This window comes from Meles meles, chromosome 3 (assembly GCF_922984935.1).
Source record: "Meles meles chromosome 3, mMelMel3.1 paternal haplotype, whole genome shotgun sequence".
NCBI classification, from domain to species: Eukaryota; Metazoa; Chordata; class Mammalia; order Carnivora; family Mustelidae; genus Meles; species Meles meles.
Genome location: NC_060068.1, coordinates 68,335,957 through 68,348,664, shown reverse-complemented (window position 1 = coordinate 68,348,664; position 12,708 = coordinate 68,335,957). Strand labels below are relative to the sequence as shown.

Genomic DNA, 12,708 nt, shown 5'->3' with positions numbered 1-12,708 from the left:
ATTTTTATATTTCTTATCTTAATAAGAAATAATAGATATAAAATACACTATAAATATAAAATACATACTTTCTGTGATGACTTCTTTCCCACTTTCTTGGAAACTAACATAAAGGAAAGTAAATACCTCCCTCATCTCTTTCACTTCTATATGCCCCATGCTTGGACTGGTCCCTGAAATTCAGTAGGCACTCAATAAATAATTGTCAAGTACATGAATGAAAAAAAAAGCATACTAACTGAGAAAGAAAAATAGGTACAAAACCTACCCCATCACAGAACTTTTTTTTTTTTCATGCCATAGATGATTTATTGGAAAAATGTTCACATTTTACTGGTACACCAAAAAAGTAGGTTACAAACTAGCATGCATAATATACAATAGAAAAAAAAAAACCCAGAAAACAAAAAAACGCCAGTAAACAATACCAGAAAATCAACAGTAGTTGATTCTAGATAATGAGATTTCAGATGATTTTCTTTCCTTGTATTTTTTTCAAAATATCAGCATAAGTAGATATTAACTGTATAAACAGAAAACAAAACAAAGCAGAGAATTCTTATCTCTCCCTCTAAAATACTTGACACTCTTAGTCCTCAAATCCCCAAACCAAAATGCTCAAGACAAATACTAAGACTGAAGACTTGATACAAATATCTCCGTCACAGTAAAAGGAACCTGACACTGTTGGATGCATGGAGAGTAATAATTACTGATCCTTCCACAATGAAATAGAACCATTCTCCACCAGTGGCTGTGCTTTTCTAACCTTAAAACAACGTTAAGGTTACAAATCGGATTACATTCCTCTTGATCTTTAAAAATATGCACCAAGAGACAATCACAGCAAAATTCCATTTCATTGCAAAAGGGTAAAGCCACACAAACTTTCAGTCTATACATACTTACATATCATCATACCCACAACCAAACCTGAAATTTCTTCTTTTTTTTTCCATTTTATTTATTTTTTCAGCGTAACAGTATTCATTGTTTTTGCACAACACCCAGTGCTCCATGCAAAACGTGCCCTCCCCATTACCCACCACCTGTTCCCCCAACCTCCCACCCCTGACCCTTCAAAACCCTCAGGTTGTTTTTCAGAGTCCATAGTCTCTTATGGTTCGCCTCCCCTTCCAATTTTTTTTTTTTAATAAACATATAATGTATTTACCATCACAGAACTTTTATCTCTGTGAAGTCATTTTCTGTTTACTCCTATATGTCTCCTGCTGGGGACTGACATGGGGCTATCTTCACAATTATATACCCATTCCCTGGAAAAGTATCTAGCCCTCTCATATGATAAGGCCTTAAGAAAATTTATCAGGGGTGTCTGGCTCAGTCAGTTAAGCAACCAACTCTTCATTTCAGCTCAGTCATGATCTCGGAGTCGTGAGATTGAGCACCATGTCAGGCTCTGTGCTCACTGGGGAGTCTGCTTGAGATTCTCTCTCTCCCTCTCCTCCTGCTCCTCCCCCCACCCCGACGTGCTTTTGCTCTCTCTCACTCTTGAAAAATATAAATAAAAATCTTTTAAAAAGTTGCCAAGAGTCTGAAACAAAGGGCTGTTCACTTTATTATCGTCATGAAGCTGTTCACATGGGAAGTAGGTTTGAATATCAGTGTATGTTTCTTCAACATGCACAGAACAATCACAGAGGACTATGGCTGTGAATAAATCAAAGCAAACTAAGGAAAATAAAAAGTAAAATTAATATTTTCCAGTGTTTCAAGATTTTTGAGGTATTCTGAATTTCTTGGATGTACAAAATATGTGAATTATCTAAAAAACAAACAAACGAAAAATAATTATTAAGTAATTCTAGACTTTGTTGCACCATAATACTTTATGTCCAGCCCAGGTGAGTTTGTGTCCTGTGACATTAGACCAGAACTTACTCATTTTATGTTCTGTTTCCTTCCTTAGTCTGTGAATTTCTGGTATGTGCTGGTGATGAACGATGAACACACAGAGAGACGATATCTGCTGTTTTTCCTTCTGAGTTGGGGACTTCCAGCCTTTGTGGTGATTCTCCTCATTATTATTTTGAGAGGAATCTATCATCAGAGCATGCCACAGATCTATGGACTCATCCACGGTGACCTGTAAGTACATCCAGGCAGAACTCATTGCCTTCTTAGCCTTCGTGTACTCAGATAGCTTCATTAGTAGATGGTGGAGCAGTGGGCTAAGCAGCATGGCTGAACGAGGAATACCAGGCAGACCTCTGCTTTCCCTCCAGACTGACTAAATCTCTACTTCATCTAATTATTCCTTTAAGTAAGAAACTGTTGCCTTTCTAGTTCCTCTGATGGATACCGTTTTCTCAGGTGAGTTGAGGTATTAGACAATGCTCAGTAATTTGTACCTTAGCATAATTTAGTTTACTAGATTTATTAGATTAAGACCAATACCTAGTAATACAATACCTAGTAAAATCAGGGAACTATGAAAGTTTTGATAAAGAATAGAATCAGTGAAAAATATGGAGTGTGGCGTATTATCTAAGGAATCTGACATTTTGGGGGAGGTTGGGAAGGGAAGGATGGCAGTCACTGTCATCTATAACATCCTTAAATACCAAAAGGCTGTATCAGAGTGAATGGAGAGTGTCTGCAAAAGGACACAAGAAGGAGACAGGGTCAACTGGGACCTTCTTATATGTTCTGACTAAGGTGCATTAATAGTCTCTAAATGTAACAAATCTTTATACACATACATATACATGCCTTAATCTTGAATCTGATGTCTTACAGCTTTGAGGACTACTCAACTCCTTTTATTGACTCCATATGCAGGAAGGAAAAAAAAATTTTATAATAAAGTTTAATCAGCTCCCTTGGTGTAATGAGGATTAGATGGGGAAAGTAACACTTCTAAATAAGAAAGAATAACCTATTCCCAATTTTATGATGACAGCTTACCTAATTATCTCACAGGTTATTGTGAAGATAAAAATGAGTTAATTGATGTGAAAAATCTTTGAAAGTAAAAGTACTATATAAGCAGAAGTCATTTCAATATCATTATTGCCTCTGATCAGTTATAATTGTTCATTATTACTTAATAAATAATTGTAATTAATGTATGCAAATGTATTTCACAAATGGGTAATCACACACACATATCCCACACTCTATTCAACCAAGGAAACTAGCTATGTGATATGCACACACCCACCGAGAGGCCATATATGGTAATTTTTTATTGAGACTCATTAAGATTCCCTCATACTGATTACTTTATAGCATTATAATGTATTTTGTGCATATAAAATTCCTAAAGCCTGATCTTCTAGAAGGGAATTATTGTGTCTTTTCAAAATTATGTTATGACACTTTGTTACCCCTGGCATTAATTTAAATCTTGGGCAGCCAGGATTAATTTCAGAAAGTTTGACATCATTCTTTGTCAAATACAAAATAACCATGAGACAAACCCTGGTGGCCAGCTGCCCATCCCTTTCACGAGTTTCCTGGCAAGACAGGACTTATTTGGCAGCAGTTTTAGCATTACATGTGTACCCACCCAGCCTTGATAAATGGGACCTGATGAAAGTGATATTAATTAAAAGGAACTCTTTTGGTACTTGTAAAGGGGATTTTAAAGAGGGAAATAAACTATTATACAAGAATGTCCAAATCAACTGTTAAAATATTTGCCTCTGAGGCTTTTGCAAAAAGTTTTTTATTATCAGCTCAGTTATAATAAATGAAATGCAAAATACATTAACCTCTACCTGGTTTTAATATGATAGGGATTATTAGACCAAAAGTGAATGAGTTTTGTAAGTATTATAAGTTACTTGTGTCCTCCATAAAAAATTCCTAAACCATCCCTATGTAAATCTGTTATAGTTTTTTAAAATTTAATTCTGTATTTTTAATTATCACTTTAATCTCAATATAAGGATACAAGTTACTATATTATTTATGAAAAATCTTGTATACCTTGATCATGTATAAACATACATTTTCTTTCAGAGTAATGATAGGATTTGTGATGGTGTGAAATAGTAGCTCATTTGTTGTGCAGTGGTTACTTCATAGTAATAAACAATTTCTTTTGAGTAAAGAATTTTCTCTAAATAGATCTCTATTGTATCAATATGTACAAGTTGCTTTTTAAAAGATGTTTTTGTCAGATTTTGGAACCAAGATTATGATAATTTCATGAAAACAGGGAGTGATCTCTCTTCTATTAGCTGGAACGGTTTTCAAGTTTGGTATTTCTTCCTTAATTTTTTGTTTTTTTGTTTTTTTAAAGTAAGCTCTGTGCCCAACATGGGGCTTGAACTCATGACCCTAAGATTAAAAGTTGCACGCTTGGGGTACCTGGGTGGCTTGGTCACTTCCAACTCCCTGGAGCAGGGCTCTTGTGTGGAGCTCTCCTCTCTCATTCTCAAATAATTAAATAAATCTTAAAAAAATAAAAGGTCCACATTTCATTTCCTTTGGATATATATGCAGAAGTGAGTTCGTTGGGTCATTTTATAGTTCTGTTTTTAATTTTCTGAGGAAACTCCATACTGTTTACTCTAGTGGCTGTGCCAGTTTGCATTCCTACCAACATTCCGTGATCTTTATTATTTCCTTTCTTCTGCTAACTGGGCTGAGTTTGTTCTTTTTTTCTGGTTCCTTGAGGTGTTGTTAATTTGCTAGGTTGTTAGGTTGTTAATTTGACATCTTTCTTTTTTCTAATGTAAGCACTTATCACTATAAATATCATCTTAGAACTGTTTTTTCTGCATCCCATGTTTTGGTATGTTGTGTTTCCGTTTTTGTTTGTTTCAGGGTACTTTTTTATTTCCCTTTTGATTTCTTCTTTTTACCCATTAGTTGTTTAGGAGTATATTGTTTAATTTTCACGTATTTGTGAATTTTTTAGTTTTCTTCCTGTTATTGATTTCTAGTTTCATTCCATTGTGGTTGGAAAAGATATTTGGTATGATTTCAGTCTTCTTAAATTTGTTAAGACTTGTTTTGTAGCCTAATGTATGATCTATTTTGGAGAATGATATCCAAAAAAAAAAAAGAAGAAGAATGTATATATTGCTACTATTGGATTGAATGTTCTGTATATATCTGTAGGCCCATTTAGTCTAACTACAGTTCAAGTCTAACTTGATAAATCCATCATTAAAAATGGAATAATAAAGCCCCCTACTATTATTGTATTGTTGTTTGTTTCTCCGTCTGATCTGTTAGTATTCCCTTAATTTATTTGGGTGATCTGACATTAGGTACAGGTGTATTTATGATTGTTATATACCCGCTTGATGAATTGCCTCTTTATCATTATTATATCATGGCTTACTTTATTACTTGTTATACCTTTTTGAGTTGAAGTTTGTTTTATCTGATATAAGTATAACACTACCCCCTCCCTGCTCTTTTGGTTTCCACTTGATGGACTATCTTTTACATTTTTTTAATTTTGAATCCATGTATGTCCCTGAAGCTGAAGTGACTCTCTTGTAGGCAGCATACAATTAGATCTTTTTTTTTTTTTCCTTTCAATCCATTCAGCTACTCTGTCCTTTTATTGGAGAACTGAGTTCATTTACATTTAAAGTACATATTGATATGTAAAAACTTACTAATGTCATCTTACTAATTGTCTTCTGTTTTGTAGTCACATACTCCTTTCTTCTTTCTCTGCTGTCTTCTTTTATTAATTGATGGTTTCCTTAGTGGTATACTTTGATTCCTTTCTTTTTGTCTTTTGTGTGTCTACCATAGGTTTTTGTTTTGTGATTACCGTGAAGCTTACATAAAACAACATCTAGATGTAACTTTTATGCTAACAACTTAACTTTAATTACATGCACAAACACTACTCTTTCACTTTATCCCTCCTTTTTGCAACTTACCTCTTTTTACATTGAGTATTCATTTAAAAATTCATGAGGCTGTCATTATTTTTAATCTTTTTTTTTCTTCAATCTTTATGCTAGAATTATATGATTAACATACCATGGTAATACACTATTGAGAATTCTGAATTTGACCATATAGTTTCCTTTACCAGTATTCTGTATATTTTCATGTATTTTCAGGTAACCAATTAACATCCTTTCATTTCAGCCTGAAGAACTCCTCTCACCTTTTCTCATAAGGCAGGACTAGTGGTGATGAAGTCCTTCAGCTTTTATTTTTGTGGGGAAATCTTTATTTCTCCTTCATTTCTGAAGAATAATTTTGCCTGATAGGGTATTCTTGATTAGCACATTTTTTTTTCCTTTCAGCACTCTGAATATATCATCCCACTCTTTCCTGTCCTGTAAGGTTTAAGCTGAGAAATCCACTGATAGCATTAGTGGGCTTCCCTTGTAAGTTACATGCTTGTTTTCTGTCTCTGCTTTTAAGATTCTCTTTGTCTTTGATTTTTCACAGTTTTATTGTAATGTGTTTTGGAAAAGCTGAGATTGTTTGGGGACTTATATGTGTAGAAGTCCAATAAACATCTTTACCAGAATGACACACAGCTTTCTTATACTTAGTCTGTTTTAAATTGATCTTCTAAATGTGTGCTTTGACCTACATTTTCTAGAAAGAGCCACCATGCACCCGGGAACCCACTTAAGTTTTTCTACTTCTTTTTTCTAATAATTCACATGCTATTAATCACAAGTTATTTTCTAGCCTAATTCCTGAATGTCTTCCTAATTTACTTCCTCATTTTCATCTTCATCTTTTATTTCATCATTGTCTCTTCAGTTTTTTTCTGTCATCTTTGTCGGCTCTGTCGGGTTGCCACCTAACTTGTGTTCCTCTCTCTGATTTCTTTCTTTTTGAATCCATCTACTAAATTCTGAAACATGGAAATGTTCATATCACTCTGATGCTTAAAACCCAACTGTTGCTTTCCATTACCTTCAAGATCCTGGACTCTTAGGTCATCCATGGTTGAACCAGTTTCCTTAGCATCCCTCATACCCATCCTCCCCAGTTATCCTTTGAAACTGAATCATTTGATATTTCCCATGATTTCTTGTGCCTATACCTTTGAATATATCCTTTGTGTCTCAAATGGTTTTCTTTCCTTTTCTGCCTAGGAAATATCTATTTTTCCCCTTTAAACATCAGCTTAAATATCAACTCTGTGGAGTATCTAGTTTCAGATTAATGAGTCTATCCTCATTAGACTCAGAACCTTTCATAAATCCTGTGATTGTATCAATCATACCATATTGTGAATTTTTGAAATATTCACAAATATTATAAGTATTTGATGATGATGTCAGCTATATTAATTGAAATTCAGAGTGGAGATCAGTGATTAGTAACTGGTAACAGATGGTAAAAGTTACTAAATTTTTGAAGGATGCAGGGCTTAATGTATTCTTTGATGTAAATATCGGAACTGGAAAAAGGAAATCCTTAACAACCAAAGGAAGTATATACAAATAAGGGATTAGAGATAACTTTCATGCTTTCTCTATGCAGTAACATATTTATATTAAAATTGATAATATGATTATCAAAATGTATCTAAAATACTCGGAAGTCACCAAATAATACTGAATATCTCAACACTCAAAATACTACATGAGGACTGTCAATTTTTTTCTTATATATAAAAGATCAAATTCTAATTTACCTCAACTAATGGATTTTTTATCTAGATTTAAGTTACACAACATGATCTGGAGAAAAGTCCTGCAGAGATTATAAAATTTAAAATTTGCTTTTGTCTGTAAAATAGAAAATCCAGTATAGACTTGTTACTGCTTCTTTATCACTGAGCCAGATGATTTTATGACTCTATGAGAAATCATACTATACTCAGAATTAACAAAAGGCTTCCTATACCTTTAAGGTGTTCTTAATGACATTTTCATCACTTTTTGAAATTGATTCTAGATATTCTTCCAGCTTTCTTTTTATCTTATAATTGAACAGTGCTTTACTAAAATAATGTCAAAATAAAGGAAATCTGGACTTGATTGATTTCCATTGGTTGCCAGAAATAATTCTAATGAGAATACCCAGGGGTAGTCTCTCTTAAATAGTTTATAGAGTGTCTTTGGGATTATTTGTCTATTTTTCTTGGATTCGCTTCTTGAGTACTTTACGACAAAGAAACAAGGTGAAGGATGGAACTAGAGTGTATTATGCTTAGTGAAATAAGTCAGTTAGAGAAAGACAACTATCATATGATCTCCCTGATATGAGGAAGTGGAGATGCAATATGGGGGGTTTGGGGGGGTAGGAAAAGAATAAATGAAACAAGATGGGATTGGGAGGGACTGTAAGAGACAAGATGGGATTGGGAGGGATTGTAAGAGACTCTTAATCTCACAAAACAAACTGAGGGTTGCTGGGGGGAGGTGGGGTTGGGAGAGGGTGGTGGGGTTATGGACATTGGGGAGGGTATGTGCTATGGTGAGTGTTGTGAAGTGTGTAAACCTGGCGATTCACAGACCTGTACCCTTGGGGCTAATAATACATTATATTTTAATTAAAAAATTTAAAAATTAAAAAAAAAGAAACAAGGTGAAGAGAAATCCCTAGTCTGATCAAGCAAAGTGCAGAGGAAAAAGGATACAGAACTGAGTCAAGAGCTAGGGTAGGAGCAAAGGTAATGCAGCCCTGAAAATTGTCCCTAAAAGGATGAAAAGCCATTATTGGACCCACAACTCTGTGGCTATGAAAGGATAGAGTGACTGAGAATGAGTGTCAGAGTCATGTCGTAGAGGAGAGAGGACAGTGAAGACTTTCCCTCTCTCACTATTCTTACTTTTCAGCTGCAAAACCCTGACAAATTAATAAATGTCAGTAACAGTAAAACTGACATAATAATTATGATAGGTTGGTTTGTATTTCTAAAATACTTGCTTTGGGTTTCTGGAGGGGAAGGTGGTGAGGGAATGGGGTAACTGGGTGATGGACATTAAGGAGGGCATGTGATGTAATGAACACTGGGTGATGAATCACAGATGTGTACCTCTGAAATCAATAATATATTTTATGTTAAAAAAATAAGTAAAATAAAAAGATTGCTTTTTTCTCTTTCTTGCTAATTCATATGAATGCAAACTTAAAAAAAGTCAGCTTATACTTAGAGAAGAACTATAATGGGCAAAGATCTAAGTGAACTCTCTTCTATTTAAGCTAAGAATTTGTTATCTCATAATGAAAAAATGAATAACTTAATTTTTAAAATTTTGTAGTATTTCAGTTTTAGTATTTTAGCATCATGTTTTACTCTTGTTAGTTTTAACAAATCTTAATTATAACCTCTTCTGATTATCCTGGTCCTGTACTGAATTACCCATTTTATAAATTACTTAATCCTCAGAAAACAATCTAATTTTGCTAGCTGTATTAGGAGAAATGTTGTTAATATAGAGAACAAATCTATTTTCTAAATTAGAACTAAGTAGAATTAATAGCACTCTATGGAAAGTATGATATCATATGAGACTCTTTTATTTTTATTAAATTACTTAAAAAGAGAATCATGAAAAAAATGTTTATAAACATAGGGCGACTGTTTACTTAATGTCTGACGATTAGAGAAAATCCCCATATATCTATGAAAGAGGAATATTGTGAAGACTTCTTCATAGATATGTGGGTATATTATTGCACATGGTTATTATTGCACACACACACACCATATATATACATATGGAGAGAGAGAGAGAAGCTTTAGATTGGCATTTTCCATTCATTCAGAACTCCAAATTAAAGAAGTGTTGGAAGTATGCTTTCCTTCAAGGTCTTAGAATAAAAGTATTGAAGGGTTGGAAAATATCTAGCTTGCCTTAATAAAACAAAAATATTATGATTCAAACCCTGTTCAGGGTATCTTGAACTTCTTATTCCAGATATTCAGTTTATTTTACTTTTTAGTGGGTACTGATTAACAACTAATTTCAGTTATCTTATCTCATTCTCTTACCTTGTGTTAGCTTTCTCTCTCCTAGTAACACCTTAGCTTTTGTGACTACTGCTTTTTTTTTTTAAGAGGTTTTATTTATTTATTTGACAGACAGAGATCACAAGTAGGCAGAGAGGCAGGCAGAGAGAGTGGGGAAGGAGGCTCCCTGCTGAGTAGAGAGCCCAATGTGGGGCTTGATCCCAGGACCCCAAGACCATAACCTGAGCCCAAGGCAGAGGCTTAACCCCACCAAGGTGCCCCTATGACTACTGTTTATCTCTCTGAGAAAAATTCTGTCAGGTGCATTGAGTTATATCCTTCATGGCTTCTCAGTCCCTAGACCCTTCTCTTTTCAGGCAAGGCAGAACCTGGACAAAATATGAACTTTATAAAGCATCGAAGCCAGTCCCCACGCACTCCTTGAGTAATCTCTACATCATTGCAGACAAATGTTCATTTACTTTATGGTGGAACTCATCTGTGAGAAAAAATTTATTCCTCCCAGGGTGCTTTTTGGCATACAGTAGAAATCCTGTAGATTCTGGCTCTGTATTTAGTTGCTGAGTTCATACCAAAAAACAAACAAGAAACAAAAAGTAACCTCATATTTTCAACTTGATAAGCCTTCAGTTTGTCACAGTTCTTTTTTTTTCCAAGCTTAACATTGACTTGTTAAAATATATCCTCATAAGACATGCTTTTGCATCTTTTCTCTCTTAGTAGCTCTCCTCTAAACTTGTTCTATCGATATCAGTCTTTTTTCTTCTTACATTTTGTTTTTTAAAGAATTTTAAACACAAAAAATTTGTACAAATTGTCAGCATTCACGTATACCTTCACCCTGGTACACACATACATACTTGCATAACCATAGTGCAATGATCAAAACCAGGATAGTAACTGCGATAAAGAAGTATTAACTAAATGACAGACCATGCTCAGATTTCAGCAGTTTTCTCTACTTTTTCTGTTCCGAAATCCAAGGATTCCACACGTCAATCAGTGACCGTGCCTCATTATCTCTTCCAATCTGATAGTTCCTCTGTCTTCCCTTGTTTTTTACTTTTGATGAATACTGGTTAGTTATTTTATGAATGTCTCCAAATTTGGTTTTATTTAATCTTTTCACATGATTAGACAGAAGTTGGGCATTTTTTGCAAGCATGGCATACAATATAAAAGTACAAGTTTTTTTTGTTCAACATGTTTTCAGTTCACTTGGGTATACACCTAAGAGTGGAATTGTTGGGTCATATGATTTAAATTGCTGCTTTCAGTATTCTCTCTTTGTCTTTCAGCAGTTTAATTATGACATGGCTAGATACAGTTCTCTCTAGTTTATCCTAATTAGAGTTTGTTGAGCTTCTTGGATATGTAGATTGATGTTTTTCATCAGATTTTAGAAGTTTGGGGCCATTATTTCTCCACATATTCTTTCTGCCTCTTTCTTTACTCTTTTGGGACCCTTAATATGCATTTGTTTATAAGCTTGATGGTGTCCCAAGAACTCTGAGATTCTGCTGCTCTTTCTTCATTGTTTTTCTTTCTGTTCCTCAAACTTGATAATCTCAACTGACTTATCTTCCTATTTATTGATTCTTTCTTCTACCTGCTCAAAACTGCTATTGAGTCCTTATAGTGAAATTTTTAATTTAGTTATTATACTTTTTAACTTTAGAATCTCTGTTGGTTGTTTCTTTGCATGGCTTGTAGCTTTTATGTATTCTAAATATTATAATGTGGAAAATCTAAAGATTATATTCTCCCTTTTTCCTGAGTTTGTTGTTTTTGCTCATTACAGTAGTAGTTGTTCATTTATTGAGTTTTATGAACTAATTCTCTAAATGTGTAAATCTAAATTCTATAAATATTCTTTGTGATATGTGACCACTAATCTATGTTCTGTTAATTTAGTGGTTAGTTAATGATTGACAGATATTTCCTTAAATGCCATCAAACAATAAATCTCTCAGTCTTTGCCAAGGGGCTCTGTGTACATGTCAGAACATGACTTCAACCCTCCAGCAGGCAGATGACAATTCCCCCTTAACCTTCACTTCTGGCTTAGGTAGATATTCAAACTTAATCTGTGGTGAGAGAACCCAGGGCCTTCTCAAGTCTTTCTTGAGCATAAATACAGCGCTAGGCATGCATGTGGATTTCTAAATTCCCAAGCACACTGGAGATTTTCAAAACCTCTGTGGGCATCTCATACCCCAGGTTCTCTTTATTTCCCCCCCCCCAAATACTTATTTATTTATTTGCAAGAGGGGGAGAGTACTGGGGGAAGATCAGAGAGGGAGAGAGAGGGAGAGTATGTGTCCCAACCAGACTCCAGACTGAGTATGAAGCCCAGCATAAGACTCGATCCCATGATGCTGAGATCATGACCTGAACCAAAACCAAGAGTCAAACCCCAGATTTTTATAAGCTTTTTGGATTGTCTTGCCGCAGTCGTCGTCATCCTCTAATGCAGGCAGCCGTTAAGTTTAATCACTTGCCTTACATTGTTTTTAATAAACAATCCTATCCCTTCACCCCCTAATTCTTACCCCCTAACCAAGGAGCAGAATTTCTGCACTGACTGGACTCTGAGACAGGTCAAATACAGAGATCCTTACAAGGTGGAACTTTCATTAGAAATGAAGCTTTGAGAGAACTACAGCTGCATTCTTCTTCCCACTCAGGTTTCTTCCCTAGAGGCTACCAGATTGTGCTGGGCATGTGAGCTGTTATTTTTCAAGGCTACATGAAACTAGACATCAGAGTGTGAAACTAGAATATGTTAAACTGTCTTGAAGCTTGCTGTTCCTACT

At 34.6% G+C, this 12,708-nt stretch overlaps 1 protein-coding gene across 1 annotated transcript in view; it reads left to right on the top strand.

Annotated features, from left to right (window-relative positions):
* Positions 1–12,708, top strand: part of ADGRV1 (adhesion G protein-coupled receptor V1) — a 515,461-nt gene that overhangs the window by 343,398 nt on the left and 159,355 nt on the right. The window contains exon 85 of the mRNA XM_046001147.1: positions 1,931–2,109. Within this exon, the coding sequence (XP_045857103.1) occupies positions 1,931–2,109 (179 nt within the window). The remainder of the gene's footprint in view (positions 1–1,930; positions 2,110–12,708) is intronic.